The sequence below is a fragment of the Crotalus tigris genome, unplaced genomic scaffold, assembly GCF_016545835.1.
Source record: "Crotalus tigris isolate CLP2741 ecotype Arizona unplaced genomic scaffold, ASM1654583v1 scf7180000017568.12009008, whole genome shotgun sequence".
Lineage (NCBI taxonomy): Eukaryota > Metazoa > Chordata > Lepidosauria > Squamata > Viperidae > Crotalus > Crotalus tigris.
In genome coordinates this window covers 3,473,094-3,496,821 of record NW_024096478.1, presented here as the reverse complement: position 1 = coordinate 3,496,821, position 23,728 = coordinate 3,473,094, and the positions used below count along the sequence as shown (strand labels likewise).

The following is a 23,728-nucleotide window of genomic DNA, read 5'->3' as shown; positions in this document are numbered from 1 at the left end:
GTGAGAAGTTGTGAAAGGGGGTTTTCTAAAGCAACTTCACATAAACACAAAATAATTAAGGGTAGAACATAATATCTAAAAGACACTCATGGCCCTTTGCAAGGCACAAAAAGCTATTTTTCCCATCTAGTAGGAATAAAAACCCATTTTTGTATTTCTGTGTGTGTATGAATATTCTCAGTTACTATTTTATCTAGTTCTGTTGGTTTTAATTTCAGATGTTTTTATTGTTATTGCTCTTTAATTGTTAACTATGCAGAATCATGTATGGGTAGACATATTAATTAACTATTAGTTCAGCTATTGAAATTTGAGGAATTGATCTTCAATTTATCAAACCTATCTTATCGACTACAGACAGTCTTCAATGTATGATCACAATTGAGCCCAAAATTTCTGTTGCTAAGTGAGAAAGTTGTTAAGTGAGCTTTGTCCCATTTATGACCTTTCTTGCCACAGTTGTTAAGTGAATTAGCGCAATTGTTCAGTTAGTAACACAACTGTTAAGTAAATCAAGTTTCCCCATTGACTTTGCTTATCAGAAGTTCTCAAAAGGTGATCCCATGACCCTGGGGCACTGCAACCATCATAGATATGAGTCAGTTGTCAAGTGTCTGAATTTTGATCATGTGACCATGGGCAACAGTCATAAGTGTGAAAAATGGTTATCAGTCACTTTTTTCACTGCCATTGCAATTTCAAATGGTCACTTAACAAACTGTTATAAGTTGAGAACTACCTGTATACCTAAAATCCATCTGTGCAATATCATGATGCACAAGGAAAAGAGGCCGGGCTTATGTCATGATGGTGTGATGTCAATTTAGGCATTCTGCACATCCTATGGACCCTATTCAACATCACACAATAAACAGAAGGATCACTAAAAGTTCAGAAATGATTGTGAAATATGACTTGAACCTTGAAAAGACATTGTTGTAAGCATTTGGAGTCCTTTAAGAATGAAACAATGATCTTCTCAGCTCTTTTTCTTTTTCTTTTTTAAAAACCCAACAGGGAACTAAAGTATGGCATTCCCATTACAGACGAAAATGGGAATAGACTGGGTGAATCATCCAAAGCTGCTCAACAGGCAATTGTGCAAGTTGTGGTTTCAAGGATCCTTATGGCTGCTCCAGGAATGGGTGTGTCCCAACTTCCATTAAGTTTAATGCTGACATTCTTCTAACAATTCTTAAAAATTAGAATTACTTCTAATACTATTGTGCTTTTCTCAGAAAAGTAATTGATAGCTCAAGAGCAATTACTCTAGCTCCTTTATCAGCACCTCTTACCCCTAAGGCAGTAGAGAATACTTGTAAGAAACATATGGTATATATGTATTTCAGTATGATGGATCAAAAATCAGTGCTTTTAATATTGAGTAGGAGTGGGATTTATAAAATAACAGAAAATACTTTAACATTTGGAATATTAAAAAAGAAGTTTGAAGAATGGGACCAGAAATTAGTAGCCACAATATCAACAGTATCAGTAATGGTGCGTGCTTCTATGGATAGACTCTATTTAAAGGATGTTAATGAAAGAATGACAGATGTGAACCAAATCTTGTTTGATGAAGAAATAGTAGAATCAGAAATATTGTGTTTAAAAAGTATGGATTACAAGACAAAGAAAGCTGCAAGTGGAAATACTAGTGACAGACCAAGCAGATGACATGAATAAGAACTTTTTACTGGATATCCAAAGGAAGCTGGCTGAAGTTTTAAAAATTAAAGAGGAAATACAAATAGTAAACCAAGAGAATTGCCAAGTTCATGTCTCTTTATTAAATTTACAAAATTTACAAAAGTACTGAGAAGAATGATTGGCCCAAATCATCCAAATTTTAGGGATAAAATTTCTCATGCTATTGAAGCTGCTGTAAAGATTTGCTTAGGGTTCTGTTCTATCTACTGTACATGTTTTAAGAAATGTTTAACTTCTAAATCATCTGTCAAAATATTTTTCTTCCTAAAGCAGCATACAGGATAGCATGAAATTATTAAACACAAAACTTTTGCTTACTGTCTTTTAGCCATTCCCCCATTCATAATGAATACTTTGGAAAAGAAGGCATTTTTAAAGGTAAGCCTATGTTCTCAAAGAGAGTTCTTTTCTGAACCATTTTATTTTATTATTTTATTTTATTTTATTTAAAAGATTTATATGGCCGCCCAACTTAAATAACTGGTTCACAACAGCAATACAATCAATAACTATAAAACAAAAATAAAGCAATAAAATAGTAAATGATAGTGTCTGAAATATTACAAAATAGCCTCTCAGAAATACATGCTGCAGTAAAATTAATTATTCCTCATCATTTTTTATGGAACATCTTGTTTGTGAACATATTCATAAACATTTTAACACTTTAATTATTCCACTGTGTAAATTAAATCTAGTCCATTATTTTAATGAACAGTAATAATATGTTATTATTTATATCCACCGGAAATAAAAAAAAACTGTCTTTCAAACATATTTTAAAGCTGATAAACATAAAATAACTGCCAAGTCAAATTTTGACTAAGATTAGATTGAATCTGATGTCATCTGCTATGAAATAGCTTAGCCTATGGCTACTCAAACAGTGAATTTTCTCCATAATACCAGAAATCTCTTTGGGATAAGTAGTTGAGAGGAGAAAATTGCCTAAAATACAAGACAGATTATTGCATGAAAGAGGCATGAAATTGCCTCTTCAATTATTTAGCCCCTTTTTCCTTATTATAAACAGGAATAAGATACTACATGTTTGAAGTTGAATGATGGAATTTCATCTGTTTAATATAACTGTCTATGTATATTAGGAACTGCAAGCTGATTGCAAGTGCTTAAGAATTTTGTTCAAGTTCTCACTTCTTTCAAATTAATAACTAAAAAAATCAATGTCCACTGACTACTTTGTAATAATACTTATTCTTAACCTGATTCCCCATTAATTAATGTTTAATTCCCAAACATTATTATATAGGATGCTTACAATAATTATGTGAGTACGCTGATGACTAATAACTGATAATGCAAAAGACCTGCAAGGTCTAGTAATAAAAATCAAGGAGCAGGGATGAAAAAAAATGGGAAGTATATAAAGAAGACCAAACTAAATGACTACAGGCACAATAACCACCCGTAGAATTGTCAAGTATGATATCAGAGCGGTAAATAACTTCTGCATTTTAGAGTCAGCCATCAATACAGGTTATGTTATTAATTGCGAAGTCGTGTCCGACCCATCGCGACCCCATGGACAACATTCCTCCAGGTCTTCCTGTCCTCTACCATCTTCTGGAGTCCATTTAAATTCACACCTACTGCTTCAGTGACTCCATCCAGCCATCTCATTCTCTGTCGTCCCCTTCTTCTATTGCCCTCAATCTTTCCCAGCATTAGGCTCTTCTCCAGTGAATCCTTCCTTCTCATTAGGTGGCCAAAGTACTTGAGTTTCAACTTCAGGATCTGGCCTTCTAAAGAGCAGTCGGGGTTGATCTCTTCTAGGACTGACCGGTTTGAACGCCTTGCAGTCCAAGGGACTCGCAGGAGTCTTCTCCAGCACCATAGTTCAAAGGCCTCAATTCTTTTGCGCTCAGCCTTTCTTATGGTCCAACTTTCACAGCCATACATTGCAACTGGGAAAACCATGGCCTGGACTATACGCACTTTTGTTGGCAGGGTGATGTCTCTGCTTTTTAGAATGCTGTCTAGATTTGCCATAGCTTTCCTCCCCAGGAGCAAGCGTCTTTTAATTTCTTGGCTGCAGTCCCCATCTGAGGTGATCTTTGAGCCCAGAAAAATAAAATCTGTCACTACCTCCATTTCTTCCCCATCTATTTGCCAGGAATTGAGAGGGCCGGATGCCATGATTTTGGTTTTCTTAATGTTGAGTTTCAAGCCTACTTTTACACTCTCCTTCTTCACCCGCATCAAGAGGCTCTTTAGTTCCTCTTCACTTACTGCCATTAGAGTGGTATCATCTGCATATCTTAGGTTGTTGATATTTCTCCCGGCAATCTTAATTCCAACTTTTGATTCATCTAGCCCTGCCTTTCTCATGATGTGCTCTGCATATAAGTTAAATAGGCAGGGCGACAGTATACAGCCTTGCCGGACTCCTTTTCCAATTTTGAACCAATCAGTGGTTCCGTGTTCGGTTCTCACTGTTGCTTCTTGACCCGCATATAGGTTTCTCAAGAGACAAATGAGATGGTCTGGTACTCCCATCTCTTTAAGAACTTGCCACAATTTGTTGTGATCCACACAATCAAAGGCTTTTGCATAGTCAATGAAGCAGAAGGTAGATGTTTTTCTGGAACTCCCTAGCTTTCTCCATGATCCAGCGTATGTTGGCAATTTGATCTCTGGTTCCTCTGCCTCTTCGAAATCCTGCCTGTACTTCTGGTAGTTCTCGATCCACATACTGCTGGAGTCTAGCTTGTAGGATTTTAAGCATAACTTTACTAGCATGTGAAATGAGTGCAATGGTGCGATAGTTTGAACATTCTTTGGCATTGCCTTTCTTTGGAATTGGAATGTAAACTGACCTTTTCCAATCCTGTGGCCACTGTTGAGTTTTCCAAATTTGCTGGCAAATTGAGTGTAGTACTTTTACTGCATCGTCTTTTAAGATTTTGAATAGCTCAGCTGGAATACTGTCACCTCCACTAGCTTTGTTGTTGCTCAGATTTTCTAAGGCCCATTTCACTTCACATTCTAGGATGTCTGGTTCGAGGTCAGTGACCATCTCATTGTGGTTATCTGGGATGTTAAGCTCATTCTTGTATAGTTCTTCTGTGTAGTTTTGCCATCTCTTCTTAATCTCTTCTGCCTCTGTTAGGTCTCTGCCATTTTGGTCCTTTATCATGCCCATCTTTGCATGAAACGTTCCCTTCATATCTCCAATTTTCTTGAAGAGATCTCTGGTCCTCCCTGTTCTGTTGTTTTCTTCTATTTCTTTGCACTGTTCATTTAAGAAGGCATTCTTATCTCTTCTAGCTACTCTCTGGAATTCTGCATTCAATTGGGTGTATCTTTCTCTTTCTCCTTTGCCTTTCGCTTCCCTTCTTTCCTCAGCTATTTGCAAAGCTTCCTCAGACAGCCATTTTGCTTTCTTGCATTTCTTTTTCTTTGGGATGGTTTTAGTTGCTACCTCTTGTACAATGTTGCGAACTTCCATCCATAGTTCTTCAGGCACTCTGTCTATCAGATCTAATTCCTTAAATCTATTTGTCACCTCTACTGTATATTCATCAGGAATATGATTTAGTTCATACCTGAGTGGCCTAGTGCTTTTCCCTACTTTTTTCAATTTAAGCCTAAATTTTGCAACGAGAAGCTCATGATCTGAGCCACAGTCAGCTCCTGGTCTTGTTTTTACTGACTGTATAGAGCTTCTCCATCTTTGGCTGCAGAGCACATAGTCAATCTGATTTCTATGTTGACCGTCTGGTGATGTCCATGTGTAGAGCCGTCTCTTGGGTTGTTGGAAAAGAGTGTTTGTTATGACCATCGTATTCTCTTGACAAAATTCTATTAGCCTGTGCCCTGCTTCATTTTGTTCTCCAAGGCCAAACTTGCCTGTTATTCCGGTTATCTTTTGGCTTCCTACCTTAGCATTCCAGTCCCCCATGATGATAAGGACATCATTTTTTGGTGTTAATTCTATAAGGTGCTGTAGGGCTTCATAGAACCGGACAATTTCATCCTCTTCAGCACCAGTGGTTGGGGCATAGATTTGGACTACTGTGATATTGAATGGTTTGCCTTGGATTCGAATTGAGATCATTCTGTCATTTTGGGGATTGTATCCCAGTATTGCTTTTCCTATTCTTTTATTGACTATGAAGGCTACTCCATTTCTTCTGAGGGATTCTTGCCCACAGTAGTATACCTGATGGTCATCTGAGTTAAATTCACCCATTCCTGTCCATTTTAGTTCGCTGATTCCTAAGATGTCGATGTTCAGTCTTGTCATCTCTTTTTTGACTACGTCTAGCTTGCCTTGATTCATGGATCTTACATTCCAGGTTCCTATGGAGAAAAAATCTTTACAGCATCGGACTTTCCTTTCACCACCAGATATATCCACAGCTGAGCGTCCTTTCGGCTTTGGCCCAGTCGCTTCATTCTTTCTGGCGCTACTAGTACTAGCCCTCTGCTCTTCCCCAGTAGCATATTGGACACCTTCCGACCTGAGGGGCTCATCTTCCAGCGTCATATCTTTTTTCCTTTTAGTACTGTCCATGGGGTTTTCATGGCAAAGATACTGGAGTGGTTTGCCATTTCCTTCTCCAGTGGATCACATTTTGTCAGAACTCTCTGCTATAACCTGTCCGTCTTGGGTGGCCCTGCACGGCATAGCTTATAGCTTCATTGAGTTACGCAAGCCCCTTCGCCACGACAAGGCAGTAATCCATAAAGGGGGTAATCCATAAAGGGGGATTCAGGTAGTCCTCAGCAAATGATCACATTTGGGACCAGAATTTTAGTCATAACCTGACACGCCCATGTGAGTGGATCCAATTTTATGACTGTTTTTAGGATTGAATGAGTCAAATAGGCATAATTATGAATCCATTATGCTGAATGGGTGTTTTTTTGTAAGAAACCATCAAAGAACACCAGAAACTGGCCAAAAACATCCATCCCAAAACAAAGTCACATGATTAGGGAACACTGCAACCAGTTATAAATGTGAGCCTCTTGCCAAGTGCTGAAATGCAGTCATGTGACTATTGGGGAAGGGAACGACATGACATTTTACAATGGCTAGAAGTGCATTACGGGCCATAAAGCACCCTTTATGAGATTTCATGATTTCAAAGATCATTAAATGACAGGTTGAAGTCAAGGGCTATCTATAGTAAAGAAACAAATAATCAATAAATACTCCACAGACTAACACTTGGAAGAACAGCCACTGGAAGATCTTAGGAAAGATATTCAGATGTCATGATACTATATCTACAAATGGTGCAAGACATAGCATTTCTTGTGACACTCTAAGGAACTGAAAGTTGGAAGAATAATGATGCTTTTGAACTTTGATGTTGGAGAAGACTTCCGAGAATACCATGGACAACCAAGAAAACAAACAAATGGATGATAAATCAACCCAGTGTTCTCACTTACACAAAATACCAGATTCAAATTATCCTACTTTGGACACATTAAGTCAAGTCCTAAGTTTCTGGAGAAGATGGATATAGATTTATTTTAAAAAAGTATTAATAAGGATTATCAGAGAATGTTTTAAACATTTTAAAGCATTTTAAAATGTATAAGCAGCTCTTTCTTCTTTTTAAGGAATTTTTGTTGCTTAACTTTCTAAACATTATTGTTCTGGTCTGATTTTTGTTTTTGCTTTTTGTATTTTTAAAAGGCAGGTTTTGGTTTTTACCCCCCCCCCCTTTTTTTTTTTACTTTAAGGATTGGAGTTTACATTCTAATTTTTTTTATTGATTTTTTGCCTTCTTTGATTTTATTTTAAATTTAAAGGTTTATTGTTTTGTTTATAGTCCTTTTTTTTCTACTACTTGCTTTTCTGTTGAAAGAGAAAGCAAATGGCGATCGGGAGAAGTTAGAGTGGCGATCGGCTTTTTTTACTTTCTCCTTTTTTTTTCTTTTTAATGATGGATTTTAGAAGTATTATTATTGTTTTGGTTTGATTTGTTGCTTTGTCTTTTGTATTTTTAAAGGGCAGGCATTTTGGTTTTGGTTTGATTTTTTGTTTTGCTTTTTGTATTTTTAAAAGGCAGGCATTTTGGTTTTCCCCCTCCCTTTTTTTTTTTTTTTCCCCACTTTAATGATTGGAGTGTATACTTTAACTTTTTGTTTTGGTTTGATTTGTGGTTTTGTCTCTTGTATTTTTAAAAGGTAGGCATTCTGGTTTTTTCCTTCCCCTTTTTCTTTTTTTTTTTTTTCATTTTAATGATCTGAGTGTGTATCTTATTTTTTTATTTCTTTTTCTTCTTTTCTAACTCCCTTTTTTTATTCTTTTATTTTTCTTATTATTTTAAAGATTTTTCTTTGAGGGAGTTATGATTTTTTTTTGAAGGAATTTTTGTAATTTTCAAGAAGGAGTAAAGTTTTTTTTTTAAGATGGCTCCAAAGCGTCCAGTGAATCTCACAGTTCCTAAATCTTCTGTGGCTCAGCCAACAACTGTGAAGGATATGCAACAAATGATGGAAAATTTTACAATTCAAATTAGGGCAGAAATGAAAAAGATTTTGGAAGAAAATAATAAGATTTTGAGGCAAGACATAGCTTCGGCTCTAAAAGGAGTTGCTTCTGTTCTTGAAAAGTTGAATTCCCATGTGGAAGAAGTAGCTGAAAAAGTGGAATTAATGGAGGGGAAAATTGAAAGTATGGAAAGAGAAATGGAAAACGAGATTCTTACGCTTCAATATGGTCAAATGGAATACGCCTTAAGAATTAGGGGCTTGGAAGAGTCCTTGCAAGAAGATCTGAAAGAGATGGTTGCAAAGGACTTTGCCGTAATTTTGAATAAAGAAAAAGAAGGAATACTTAGTGAAATTGAAAAACTATTTAGAGTTAATTCTGCGGTGGCAGTACAAAAGAATTTGCCAAGAGATGTGGTAATTTACTTTGGGAAGAAATCTTTACGCAATGAAATCATACAAGCTTTTTATAAGAAGAGATTTCAAATTGCTTCACAAGATGTTATAATTTTAAAGGAGATCCCACCTAAAATTTTAAGAAGAAGAAAAGAGTTTGCCTTTTTAGCAAATGAACTTAAAATGAGACGAATTTCGTTTAGATGGGATGTTCCGATTGGAATGGTGGTGAATTACCTGGGAATATGTTATAGACTTAATACTGTTTTTCAAGCAAAAGAATTTTATACTTCTGTATTGGGGCTATGTTCATCTTCATCTATTAAGTTCAAGACTTTGGAAGAAATGGATGTAGAATTACAGCTTGAAGACTCTAAAATTGGGCAACCCCTGTTTAAGAGATTGCAACATGTTCAGATTGAGGAGCAGGAGACAACCTGTGTAGTACAAAACTGTAAAGAAAAGCAGCAACTGAAGAAGAGTAATGAAATTTCACACCTAGTGATTGCTGATTCTGTGGGAGAAGCAAGACCCATAAATCCTTTGGAGCAATCTTCAAGGATGGAAGGGTCATTTGAGATGAAAAAGGGGAAACTTCAGCCTGAGGGGCGTCAACAAGTTGAGAAGAAGGGGCAGAGGAAAATCTGTGCAACATATAATTGTAAAGAAAAAGACCAACAGAATAAGGAGCTTAAGGAATCCCCACATGTACTGGCTTCTGAGTCGTTGGGAGACTCAGAAAATTTGGAGCAGCTTTTGAGGACTGATCCTAAAGCATTTGTTTTAAGCTTTATGACGAAAATGGACAATCGAGGCTGACAATAATAATATCAGTATGATAATGATTGGAGAATGAAAATGGATAATTGAGACTGATAAGGACTGGGTTTTTTGTGGTTGTAACTTGTCATTGATGAAGATTTGAATATCTATTGTGTTTATGGTGGATGGAATTTGTTATAGTGTTTTTTTGTGGGTGGAATTTAATCTGATAAGATCTAAATGAGTATAAAGGTGTCTTGTTTCTTTTTTTCCTTTTTTAAGTTTTAAGTAATGTATAAATTTGTGTTTTGGGGGAGTTTATGAAAATGATAATAATATTTATGATATTAGAAGGATTGGAGTATATTACAATGTCTTTAGTGTTTGGGTGGGGTTTTAATGTTTAAAGTTTTAAGTAATGTTCAGATTTGTGTTTTTGATTGATTATAAATGTTTCAAGTTCTGATTGTTTAAATTTGTGTTTTAGAGGGACTATAACTTGTTTAACTAAATGTATTTAGATTTGCTTATGATTTATGTTAGACTTTATATTGTAGTTATAGATGTTTAAAGAAAGTAGTGCTTAAAATTGGTTTTGGAAGAAATTTATGTAGAAGGATGGATAATATTATAAGTAAGGTTAGAAGATTTTTAGAGTATATTATAATGTGTTTATTATTATTTTCTAGAAATAATTCATTTAATTTAAGGTATTTAGGATTGTTTAGGATTTATAGGTGTTTTAAGTTTTATATGTGTCTTAAGTTTCTTTTCCTTTTTTTTTTTCTTTTGAAATATTTTGGATAAGCCTGTAATCAACTCTGGGAGGTTCAGGGGAGGGTTAGGGAGGTTTGGGGTTGGGGGAGGGTATGGGTGGGTGGGTGGGCTTGGGGAGGGGATTTATTTTGTAAAATGTTAAAAATTTTCAATTAAAAAAAAAAAAAAAAAAAAATGTATAAGCAGCTGTAAAATATGAATTTATCATTATTGTCAGTAATTACTGACAATAAGTACACGAATACAGTAATTCATTTCAGTGTTAATACTAAATACCTGAAGTATTTCTACCTTCAGAAGAGGTGCCAAACATTTCCTTTTGCTTCCAAGTCCACAATGTCCATAATTTTTACATTTCTAGTTATTAAAAGATAACACAAATGTTTGCTATAAGAAATAATAAAAAGAGGATAATGCCACGTCTAGCTAAGACTTCATTGCTTGCTGTGGAATTTAATTAGGCATTCTAATTTAGCAGCTTTTACATCCGAACCAAGCCATTAGTGACTGTTCCATGTCTTTTGACACACTGTTAACTCCTTTTATGATTTTCTGGTCCTCCTCCTTTGTCTGCTTCTCTGCTTCACTGACTATAAGTTCAGGTGAATCATTAGTCTTCAGTTAGTTAATTATAAAACTTGATATTGATCAGTTCTAAATCCATTGAGCAACAGACTGCTCTTTTTTAGCAAGCTACTCATGCAAGCTCATTACTTGTGTCTACAGTTAACAAGCCAGTTCATTAAAGCATTACAGTCTTCATTTAATACGTTTCCATTATCTAATTATTAACCCGTGAAAAACTGGAACAGTTCATCTTTGAAAAAAGGCAAGGATTAAGTATTAAAATGCATTTCTAGAACCACAATCACAGAAATAACATTTTTCCTCTTGTAAGGAAGTCCAGGAATTCTTCATGTACTTCTTACCTGAATTCTTAATTTCATCATTGTGAACCTTAGTGGGTATAAATTTGCTAAAGCTTCCCAAATATAAATTTCAGCAAAATGACAGATGGATCACCTAATGTAAGCAGTAGACAATACCATATTGTTGTTATTTGGATTAGAAACTCTATTTGTTTTTAAGTGGCCTGAATAGTTTAATTAAAAGTAAGTTTAATCTTAGAAGTAAAATACATCTATCGATTATTAGCTTTCTTTGAGGAGTGAGTTCCCCGCATTCTCTATAAGAAATGAATATATATCTGAATGTAATTTATATTCTTTGGGCTTTCTTTGAAATACTTCTAAGCCAAAACATTGAGGAGCACTTATCTGTATGGTGAAATCTGAGTGTATAATTCTGACATCCATTTTCCCCTGCTGAGACCCATTCTACTTTTTTTTTCCTTGTTGCTTGTTTAGCAATAGCAAGAATTACTGTTTAATTTAAATGAAGCTGACTTTTTTTCCTTTGAATTCTTATTCAGAAAATATAGGAGTTTCTACATGTTTCACATTTAATATCTGAAAAATGTAAATGTTATTCATGCAAAGTTAGTTTTTAACTGCTTCAAAGCATATTAGACAAATACAGGAAAGCTCTGGGAAGGCAAGAAGAATAATCATGGAACTAGAAAGGAAGCCTTCTGAAGAAATATGAAGTAATTGAGTATGTTACACCTTGAGTAAAGTTGATTGAGAGGGAATATTATAGCTGTCTTCAAAGGATGCTATGTACAATATAAAAAAGTCCAGAATGCAGAACACAGAAGAATGGATTTAAATTACAAGGAAGCAGATTCTATTGAAATGTTGGCAAAAACAGTTATAGAAGTTGGACACCAGAGCCAAATATATGAAATAATTGAGATAATTCTCTGCCTCCAGGCATCAGGCATCACTACATGGATGACATCGCCATTACAGCCTGGGTAGCAATATATCATTAGGCATTATCAATATACTTATGATATCTTACCCTAACATCAGCAAAATGGTGTGCAGATGAGCTATAGTGGTCAGGTGAAGGAATCTCGAGACTGTCCCTTCCTCAATAAGGAATTGGTAACTCTAAAAAAGAGCATGGAATAACACCCTATAGATGCCATAAAGGAGCGGAAATAAACTTGCTTATCAACAAAATGAGGCACATACCCAAGCTTGTCCCTATTTACATTTTGTTTTTCCTCCAGTGCTTCAGGAATACTTTCTGGATATTCATGTCTCAGAAAGCCTTAGTGAGCCAAGGTGCCCACTGGGATTAGCCCCAAGAGAGAAACAACTCAAGAAACAACTCCACAGCCTCATTCATCTCCAATAACCAGTTGCTCATCAGGCATCAAACAGAGCTGCCCAACAGAAGGCTGGGAAATTCCCTTTCAGCATCCTCCAGGATTCATTAGATGGTGTGGACCATCCCAAAAAGCTCTCACCATCACATGGAGGTCATAGTTGGCTAGGGTGCATTCCTTTTGATTTGTGTTCCTCATTGTGTGCTTGCTTATTCTCTTGTAATCTTTCCACTCCAATGAGTATAAATACAAACATTGGTTTCCAACAATGAAATGAGCATTCCAGCAAAGCAGAGAAAAAGAAAGCATTAGGTATGGTCACGTGATTTTTTTTTTCATTTAGCGACTGCTTTGATTCACAACAAAGTTATTGGTCCAGTTGTGGCTGTTAAATGAGGACTACCTTACTTTTACATCTATAAAAATAAATGGGGTGGTTTTTTTCTTGAAATTTTATAAAAATACAATTGGCCTCCTGTAAGGACTTTTGTGCCTGAGCCATGGTGCTAGCCATGATAGAGCCAGCCTGGTTATGTGGGTAACTTTGATGAGGAGCAGTTGCTATATGTTTTATTTTTATGTTATTTATTTTATTGTAAGCTGCCTAGAGTCACGTCTATGAGATGGGCAGCTTTATACTGAATACATAAATGCTGTTGGCAGTAAAGGATTTCCACATATTCATACTAATGTGGAAAGTTGCTGATCTGATACTGAAACTTTAGCCTAGATATTAGAAATTCAACCTATTTCTAAAACATAAAAACATTGAAAAGATTTTTTTATTGCTTTGCAAGTCTGCTTCCTGGATGGGAGAATGTATAGCCTTCCAAATATTACTGACCTACACTTCATAGCAGCTCCACCCAGCATGTTGCAAGCTAGACTACAGAAGCATCTAGGAGGCTATTGTTGCCAACATCCACAATGTTTGTTGTATCAAATATAATAAAATACTGCAAGATACAATATATTTGCCTTCATTCATAATAAAATATACTCAGTTAAGCCTTCACTCTTCCTATATTTTTGTATCTACAAGTCGTTGAAAGTTTTGTATCCAATAACTATGTACATAAATTCAGAGCAAACTTATCATTTTGTTTCTTTTTTTAACACAGAGGTTCCCATGGATGAGTGCCCCCATTCAAGTAGGACTAGTGGGTTTCTGGTGAGTAAAAAGTTCAGTTTGTATTTCTCATGTTGATGTCTGGTTTAATCTTTGACTTTGATAAATTGAGGAAGTTCAAGATTTTAAGGCAAACCATATCAAGAAAACAATATGAAGAGCATTTACTAAAATAGCTACTGAGAGCAAGACCAAAAGCATGAAGGGAACATAAAAGTATGTTTGAATTCATCTGGCCTGAAGATGTTTGAAAAGCAGAGGAAACAGCACATCACAGTGTCCACAGCAAAGAGTCAAAATCTGCAAGATAGCCAGTGCAAGACTAGAGTCCAAGGCCTGCCCTTTTGCACATGTGTTGATGTTTCACACATGCAAAATAAGGGGTGGAGCAGCCATGAATGTGACATCCCTTCACCCATGCTCAGAAACCTAGAGGCCACAAGAAATGACTTTCACCTATATCCTGTGTTACCTAAATCTGCGTCAGACAGTATTGAAAATATAAATTGGGGGGAGTTTATTTTAGGAGTTAATTCAGGCCATGCTGTTTCTTGAAGAAGCATAGGAAATAAAACTGTTTCAGAGCAGTGGTTCTCAACATGTCGTCCACTGACCCCTGGGAGGCCGCAATGTCATCACGGGGTCCAGAAAGGCTTGAAGAAATGTTATGATTTAAATCTTGAGTTAAGTCTTGGTAATCCATGGCCATGGTCCATGCCCACAAAACATATTTAAAGGGGGCCTGTAGGGAAAAAAAGGTTGGGAACCACTGATTGAGAGTATAATAAATGGACTCTAGGTAATAACAAGATCTGGTGCAAGAAATACATTTGCCACAACAAAAACATCAGACTAAAGCAGTGTTTCCCAAACTTGACAATTTTAAGGTATGTGGACTTCAACTCCCAGAATTCCACAGCCAGCGTTGCTGGCTGTGGAATTCTGGGAGTTGAAGTCCTCATGCCTTAAAATTGTCAAGTTTGGAAAACACTGGACTAAAGTAACGTTTTTCTGGGTAATTATTACCCCTGGGCAGGTGGGAGCAACCACATCCAGAACCCCATGATCTCAAGAATCCAAATTTGGGTCCTTTAAAGTTCCTTCCCATCATCCTTTGCTTCTCCCAGATTGGGATGCTAGATTTTGATTGTGGGACTGAAGAGATGATGGCATAGTGGAGGCAGGAAGTCTTAATCTTAAAGAGCTTTTGCAGAAGATTAAAAACTAAAAATTTCCAACCCCTTCCCTTCCAAAACAGAAAAGACTTCGCCCCTAAATCCTAGTTAGCCCTCTGCATTATCATTCTGCAGCTGTCGACTCCTGTCCCCATCAAACACAGCAATGTTACTTCAGCACAAACTTGCTGTACAGAAACAAAAGATTTTGTGAAAAGTGAGAAATTGCTTAATGATAATATTAATAATACTGCTTAATATTGGCAAATGGAGATTCTCTATATTCTGTAGAGTTTTATAAGTATCTGTTTGAGTATTTGATTTTGATATGTTGACCTTTGAGTTTCCTTCCAGTTCCAAATTTAAGGTTCTTTACTGTGGTCTCTGTTTTTCACATACATGGGTAATACATCTTTGCAGTCTGTTTGAATCTTATAAATCTTTTTTTTTTTATTGAAAAGTTTTATACAGTATACAATATCCCAAAACCCACCCACCCCTAACCCTCCCTCCACTTCCCAGAGCTGAGTACAGGGTTACAAATTAATAATCAAATTCTAATTAACATTACCCAACTATATAAGTAACCAAATCCATAAAATACTTTAACTCCCATTTAAGATAAATATAAGCAAATTAAAACAAAAAGAATAATATAAACAAGTCAATATTAATTAAACTATAGTAATACCAAATCTAAAATGAGTTATTATACTATCAATACTAATCTAAAATTTACTCATAAGCTAAATCTTATAAATCTTAAGAGAGTATCTTGGTGGATATAAACAGCACCCACCCAGCATATGACTCCTTCTGAATCCTTTCGGCATCTGACTGCTACGGAATCCCAGCAATTTGTGGATTTCCCAATGCTCTCTGAGTTCACTTGTTTGCTTGCAGATATTTCAGTGGTGGGATTCAGCCAGTTCCCACCAGTTCAGCAGAACCGGTAGCTAATTTTTGTTGCCCAGGCCCAAATGGACTTCCGGAAGCTGCATCCACACAGAGAACCAGTTATTCACATATTTGATTCATATTTTACCCAACTATATCATCATCTCTGTGGTTTGTTTGTAAATGCCACAGTGATAGCACATCTGCTCTAAGAGTTTATTTAATAGAATTATTTCTTTTATCCACTTGTTCTGTTTTATTTTAATTCAATTACTTAACATTTGTAATTAAGACACAGGTTAGAAAGTAGGAGACTGAGTTTTAGTCCCACTTTAGCCATGAAAGCCAGCTGAGTGATCCATTCTCTCTCAGCCCAACTCACTTCAGGGTTGTTGTTATGGGGAAAAATAGGAGGAGAAAGATGTGTTGAATATATTTGTCACTCTGAAGGGTTTTTTTTGTTGAAAAAATAATAAACACAAGATACAAATAAATAAATATTCTCTGCCTCAGCCATATACCATATTTTCCGGTGTATGAGACGACTTTCGCAAGCATTAAAATCGGCGCCGAAGTCAGGGGTCGTCTTATACGCTGAGTTGTCTTATACGCCGGAAATAACAGTAGTTTCTGATGTATAAGATGATTTTCTAGGCATATGACTCGGCACCGAAGTCCAGGATCGTCTTATACACCGAGTCGTCTTATACCCTGGAAATAACAGTAGTTTCCGGCATATAAGATGACTTTCTAGGCATGCGACTCAGCGCCGAAGTCAGGAGTCATCTTATACGTCAAAATATACTTGGAGCATGGTTTGCTAAACAACAGCTAAACACAATCCTGTATCTGATTTAATAAGTAAAGTTATACTAACCTAATTTATTCTTCACCACCAATCGTGACTAAGTTTCATTGATTTATTAGTGGAAGCCAAAGGTAGAATCAAGGATTTATTAAGAATGGCTTATTTGGTACTACAACGGTCTATGTCATTGATATTGTGTAGCATGTTTGTTACAGTTCATAAGAAGTGTCCGTATCCACCCTATATAGTCTCTTCTCATACCCATCTCTGGTCCTTTTATGTCTAGTCTTTGACAATCAGCCTTTCAGATAAACTCTGGTTCCTGGGCAGAAAGCATTTGCTTTACACAATAGAACCATGGATGTCAGATGGTTTCAATTATTACCATCCTCGCCCTCCAACAATGAGGAGTGTGGTTTGCTTATATTGCCTGGCAAGATGCCTATTTTCATAGATTGGTAGTACTATTGCTGCCTGTCACTATTTTATAATGGATAATTTTACACATCTGTTTATCATTGCGCCATCCTTCTTAGCAATCATCAAACTTTGTTCTGAGTCAGCTAATCAACTGTACCCTCTTCAGATCTACCTCAATGCTAACAACTTAGAGATATATAGAGATAATTTCAATTTCCCCAGCCAGAATTATGCTACATTTTTTTCTTCCACTTTTCTTCAACATTATTGATCTTCCATCTGCAGAAGAATTCAACCTTTGAAAAAACAGTTTTTTTCTTCAATCGCTTTATAAAACCAGACTTTCCTCCAGGTAATAAGTTACCTATTAACCCACATGTGTGAATCACAAGGATTACATGAAGAATTTCACACAATCTGACCTGCCACCCCACTTGGTGCCATCATTCTGCAGCCCCAGGAAGTGCACTTGGCCCCTTCCACAAATCATTCTGTACAGATATTGCACAGGCAAATAACCCATGTGTGTGAATTCGGAGATGGAAATGAACTGCTACACTTACGTAACCAATTCTTATGACATTTGAATTACTATTCAGGTGCTAACGTGGCATACTGTTATTCCAAGAAGCCAGAATTGATTAAAATTATCCAAACTTTGAGTACATAAAAAAATATTAACTTTTGTCTTTTCCAGTTTGGTGTTCGCAACCCCTCTGTGCTGTGCATTATTTCCACAGAAAAGGTACCGTTGCTTCTTTACTACTTTTTCTACAGTGAGAGATATTATGCCATGCAGACTATTAAAATGAGAAAACTGATTTATTTCTTTCCAAGAACTCCATAATTTATTCTATAGTCCTGTTCTTCATCTCTGGGGAATACAAGTACTCTTAATTCCTCATGAGCTGGCTCCTGCCCAAATTCAGGCCCCAGAGCAGGGGTCTTCAAACTTGGCCCTTGTATGACTTGTGGACTTCAACTCCCAGAATTCCTCAGCCAGTGTGCCTGGCTGAGGAATTCTGAGAGTTGAAGTCCACAAGTCATAAAAGGGCCAAGTTTGAAGACCCCTGCCCTAGAGGGATGTTTTTCGACCGTAAGCACACATTTTTTCATTTCTCCTCTTTCTGTCATAATTTTATAATAAACCCTCATTTCTTCTCCATTTTGTTACTCTAGTAGCAAATCTGCCTTTTTGCTCTGGCCCTCATACCTTATTTTCAGATCCTGATCTTATATATGTCATAAGCTTTATCTTAATTTTAGTTAGGAAGGCCAGTAATATCACCCACAGAGACTTCCAATAGAAGAGAATATTTGGAGCTCAGGGTCAGGGTTGAACTGTGGGGTCCTTGGTGCTCTGAACTTGCTTGTTTTCCTGCAGACATTTCATTACCCAACTAGATAACATCATCAGTACTAGAAGGGAGTGTGGTTTGCACAGGCCTTATTTATTTATTTATTTACTTATTCATTTATTTATTCTTCATATTTCTTAACTGCCCATCTCCATTGGAGAAGGGCTCTGGGTGGCGTACAATATCATCGATAAAATAAAACATTAAAATCAGAGTAATTTATAATTAAAAGTTTTAAAATTATAAAAACTACATTATAAGATTTTCAGAACATTCAAGTTTCAGAAAGTTCAAAGTGCAGTGGTTCCCACAAGCCTAAATTGCATCTCCGTATTGTATGCCCATCGTGGGGTTTTGTCATGAATGTTTAATGTTGTAAGTCTGAATTGGGCAGCATATACATTTGTTTTAAAAATAAATGTACTACGTTGATACATTATGACATCCTAGGTTGTTGGAAAGAATTCTTTGTGTGAAGAACCTGAAGGCCAACAACAGCTAGAGAATTGGCAGCTGTGATTTCACATTGTTGTATATACAATAGTATTAGTACACCATGGTGGTTGACTGAGTAGTTTTTGAAATAGTATTTAAAAATTGCAAAAAATTTTGAATTTTTCACCAGTAGATGGTGATGTGACACTGAGTGCCATAAGGAAGTTCCATCTACCGTACTGATAGAAAACAGTTTTTCTTTTTTTTTTTGAAACAGAACATGTTGGTAGCACAACAAACTAGAACTGGCAGTAAGATTAGGAATTAAAATGGGGAAAAAAATAGAATTAAATAGAAAAGGAGGAAGAAAGCTATTAGGATGAATTGGGGAGAAAGTGTAGATAGCAGTGTAGATAGCAGGCTGATGTAAAAGGCTTGGGAAGAGATAGAGGGAGAGGACAAAAATGGGGGGGGAAGCACATTAGAAAGAAAGGCATGTCAGAGAATTATGAAAAAATGACTGGAGAAAATGGAAAATGCAGCTCAAGGAGTAAAACATGGTAAAATCCCTTCCAGGATAGATCAGGTTGGAGTGCCAGCAGCAGACAGAGGAAGAGTAATGAAAGGGTAGATCGGTTTGAGGAGGGAAGTCAGAGGAGACATTTTCAGTAAGAAAGAAAATTGGTGAAAGCCGCAGCAGGAGGGAAGGCAGGAGAAAGAATTAGGAGAAAGGAATTGGAGTGGGAATTGGAGGAGCACAAGCTGTTCATAATGGCAAAACAGGAGATAAAAACTGGTGTCACCAGCTGCAGCTCATTTTTCTGCCTGACTGCATGCAATCTGGAAGCCATCCTTTCTGCCACTGTGCTGCTTTTGTGTCCCGGAGAAAGGGACTTCATGCTTCTGGGATGTCCCTTTATTTATACCAGAATGGAGAGTCACAAGAAAATTTCTCTTTCTCTTTTCTTTTTCAGCTCTCAGCTGAAGCAAGCTTCTCCTCACCCATTCCAAATTCTATACATTTTCATAATCTTGAGTTAGGAATTGGAGGTTGTGAGAAAAATCAACTTGGTCAAATACCAAACCAAATCAAAGAAACCTTAAAACTGACCCTGTTCAATCTCAGAACAGAAATATCTCTCATGTCAGTTTTAATAACTTTTATTTGTAGAAGGAGAGACAAATATCTAAAAAAAAAACCATTTTAAAGGCTTACTATAATGTATGATCTGCTAGTTCAGCTTTAATATAGAAGCAAAAGCATAATGGTTTGTCCTGTCTGGTACATTAAGATGCTATTTCATATAAAATTATATAAAAATAACTGAGCAAAATAGCATATGAAATATCCTTTCTGTAACTCATTTGGAAAATGAAGAGAAGCTATTTGGAAAACAAGTAACTACTGTGCCATATTTTAAAGCAGACATGTCAAACACCAGGCCCGAGGGCTGGATGAGGCCCGCAGAGTGGTTTCATGTGGCCCATGAAGCCATCCTGGAAACAGTGAGGGAACGGCCCCCGCTGCCTTGGCCCTGGCCCTGGCCAGCCGGGAGGGAGCAACGTACAGTTTTGTAGCATTCAGTCTTAGCTCCACAAGGCCATCTGGAAACAGAGAGGAACCAGCCCCTGCTGTGTTGGCCCCGCCCCCTGGGTGCATGCTGGGGAGGTGTCATCATTTGTGAGGAATGAAGAAATGCATTATCACCTGGAAGTGGTCCTGGTTCCACCCCCTTCTGTCAGAGACCCTCAGATCTGTCCCACTCCTGCCCAGGCCCCCCCAGGCACCATTGACGCGAACGATGTAGAGCTGGCCATGCCCACCCAGTAGGCCACACCCACTCCATCCACGCCCACCCAGTAGGCTGCACCCACCCTGGCCACACACACCCCGCCCCCCCCGAGGGCAACCCCAATGCTGATATGGCCCTGGTATATAAGCATCTCATTGCCTGGCACTCTCTCCTACTCACCATCTCATGACAGTAGGTGGTGCTGATGGACACGCCTCCATATTTGCTGTAGCATGTTTCCCCCAATTTCCCGGCCAATACAGCCATGTCAGTGCATGTAACACATAGCAGACCTATTGAAGGCAAATTGTAGAAAACAATGCAAACCAACACTTCTCCCAAACATACCAAAGGAATAATTACTAGAGTAACAAAATGGAGAAGAAATGAGGGTTTATTATAAAATTATGACAGAAAGAGGAGAAATGGGAAAATGTGTGCTTACGGTCGAAAAACATCCCTCTAGGGCAGGGGTCTTCAAACTTGGCCCCCTGAAGGCAACCGCAATGCTGATGTGGCCCTCAATGAAATTGAGTCTGACACCTCTGTTTTAAAGGATTATAAAATTTAAGATATTTCCTGAGACATATGATATACAGTAAACAAATGGATTAAGACTTCTTGATCATGGATAATGTTATGTCTTTATTATTTTTTTCTTCCTAGTTCCATGTCTGTAACGCGTCTGGAGCCAGAATTGCAAGCTAAGATCAAAGAAATGAGTCCTGAATTGGATCGAGTATATTTTAACAAAGGATTATGATTTATAGAAGGGTGATTTCTCCTTAAATTATATTAGATGAACTTATTTTAATTGAGTCTACTTAGTTGAAACAATGCAGTCCTGATGCATTCTTTCAATTTTTGTATAATTTTGAACACTTGAAATTATTTAAGTATCATAAGAAAATATTCATAATTATGGTTGAAAATTCTGACAATCGTCCAGTTCAGCTACAAATATTCAAAATGGTTTACATTAAGAATTATGTAACAGTCAAAATTTTAATTCCTTTGGAAAGTGTAACAACTTCAAGGAAATCAGGCAGTGTTATCTTAAAGTTACAACCTATCTTATTTTTCTCCTACTAAAAGAAAGTACCGTATTTTCTGGTGTATAAGATGACGATGTATAAGACGAGCCCCGACTTCGGAGAAGATTTGCATGGTTAGAAAATCATCTCATACGCCAGAAAATACAGTAAATAACAAGTCCATTTTTGCTATTACATTTGTAAATACAATTCCTATGACAAATATCTATCAGGTTACTTTCTCAGAGTCCCAAAGAGTTACTTTGTGGTATCTCCTTAATATATGGATCTTAGATTTTCTTTTTTCACTTATCTAATGTTTGAATGGGGGAGTAATTATTATAGGTGAGAGTGAGAGAATTTCAGTGCTGCAGAAATTTGAAGTCATTGCTTATTTATCATTTGACTGCTGCACTTCTAACATAAAACCTCTATGAAATTGCATAACTCTGCTTGGATAAAATTCTATTTAGAATATCCTCGGTTTGCTAAAATAAAATAAGATCACTAAGCCAGGGGTTCCCAAACTTTCTTGGTTCACAGCATCTTTAGTGTCTAAGTAATTTTTTTCACAGTGCTTCTGGTAGTTCCCCAATCTTGTACAGGTAATCCTCAACTGGCAACCATTCATTAGGGACTGCTCGAAGTTACAACCACACTGAAAAAAGTGACTTATGACTGTTTTTCACATTCCTGACGTGATTTTGTCATGTGATCAAAATTCAGACACTTCGCAATGGGTTCATATTTATGGCTGCAGTGTCCCAGGGCCATGCCACCACCTTTGGTGACCTTCTGACAAGCAAAGTCAATGGGGAAGCCAGATTCACTTAACAACCTAATCACTGCAGTGATTCACTTAACCGGTCATAAAATGGGGCAAAACTCATTTAACAACTGTCTAGCTTAGCAATGGAAATTTGGGGCTCAACTGTGGTCATAAGTCGAGGACTACTTTTATAAGTAGTCCTCAGCTTAAAACCATTCATTTAGTGACCGAAGTTGCAACAGCACTGAAGAAAGGGACTTACGTTTTTCATACTTACGGCCATTGCAGCATCCCCATGATCAAAATTTGGATGCTTGGCAACCGATTCATGTTTTTGAGGGTTGAGGTATCCCAGGGGGGTCACGTGATCCCCTTTTGCAATCTACTGACCAGCAAAGTCAATGGGGGAAGCCAGATTCACTTAACTGCCATGTTGCTCATTTCACAACTGCAGTGATTCACTTAACAACTGTGACAAGAAAGTTCATAAAACAGGGCAAAACTCACTTAACAAATGTCTCACTTAGCAACATACATTTTGGGATCAATTGTGGATGTAAGTTGAGGATTACCAGTACTATGGCACCTGGGTCAGTTTTTAAGCAGTGAATAAGCCCATGGTGTTGTTTCTTAAATAATAAAATATCAGTTTATTAATTTGGTAGCAAAATATCCCACAATCCCCTGTGAATTCACTTCAATGCTCTGGGATGCCATGGCACACTCTTTGGGATCCATGGCACTAAGCCATAAAATAAGCAATGAGAATATCTGCTATAAGTGATCTTGTAAAGCAAGTCTTGAAGCCTATCCAAATGTTGAGCAAGGCATGGTCCTGTCAGGACAATACTACCTCCCTGTGTGTGATGATCAAGATTGCATTATGAGCATGTCCTGCATATACAAAGCCCAAAAAAAAACACCCCATGTTAATTTTTCTAGTTTAAGAAAATGCTTTTTTGATTAACATTTTAATCAGCTTTGCATCCAACAGCAATGGACAGGATGTCTTATGATTTTTTAATGGCTCTCAGTCAATGTGCACTAATGAGTAACTGGTGACATTGGCCAAATTCTGCAAAACCTCAAGATGTTGAGTTTATGCTTTCCATCAGTACATTTCTGTGGTCTTATCTATTATGTTTTCCCAGAAATAAATAGTATATATTATAAGATCATGTCCTCATATTTGATGATTCTCAAATTCCTGAGATAGTCCTGAGATTAAAAAAAAAACAAAAAACCCAGATGGCTAAATACTATTTTCAAAATGTGCTGCTTTATTTTATTTTTTATTCCCAAAGGAGGTGCTATACAGCAGCTTTTGAAAAAACATTGACAAAACAAGTATTTATAGCATTTTTAATCGATTTCCTACTTGATTTCTGCTAGTTTTTCAGTATGCTTTGCTATATACTATACCTATAATACAACAATCCTGCGCAGGAGGGGTGCTATTGATTCTCATTATACAGACGCGAGAAAACAGACCATAAAGCAGTGACTTTTTTAAAGTCACCTGGAAAGTCTAATACTAAGTTGAACCAAAACTTTG

At 36.8% G+C, this 23,728-nt stretch overlaps 1 protein-coding gene across 1 annotated transcript in view; it reads left to right on the top strand.

The window, feature by feature from the left end:
* The window catches only part of SFXN1 (sideroflexin 1), a 38,059-nt gene extending 15,882 nt beyond the window's left edge, over window positions 1-22,177 (top strand). Inside the window, exons 7-11 of the mRNA XM_039351948.1 lie at window positions 1,018-1,145; window positions 2,039-2,088; window positions 13,477-13,526; window positions 17,482-17,529; window positions 21,037-22,177. Coding sequence (XP_039207882.1) covers window positions 1,018-1,145; window positions 2,039-2,088; window positions 13,477-13,526; window positions 17,482-17,529; window positions 21,037-21,133 — 373 coding nt within the window. The 3' untranslated portion in view covers window positions 21,134-22,177. The remainder of the gene's footprint in view (window positions 1-1,017; window positions 1,146-2,038; window positions 2,089-13,476; window positions 13,527-17,481; window positions 17,530-21,036) is intronic.
* The last annotated feature ends 1,551 nt before the right edge of the window (window positions 22,178-23,728 follow it).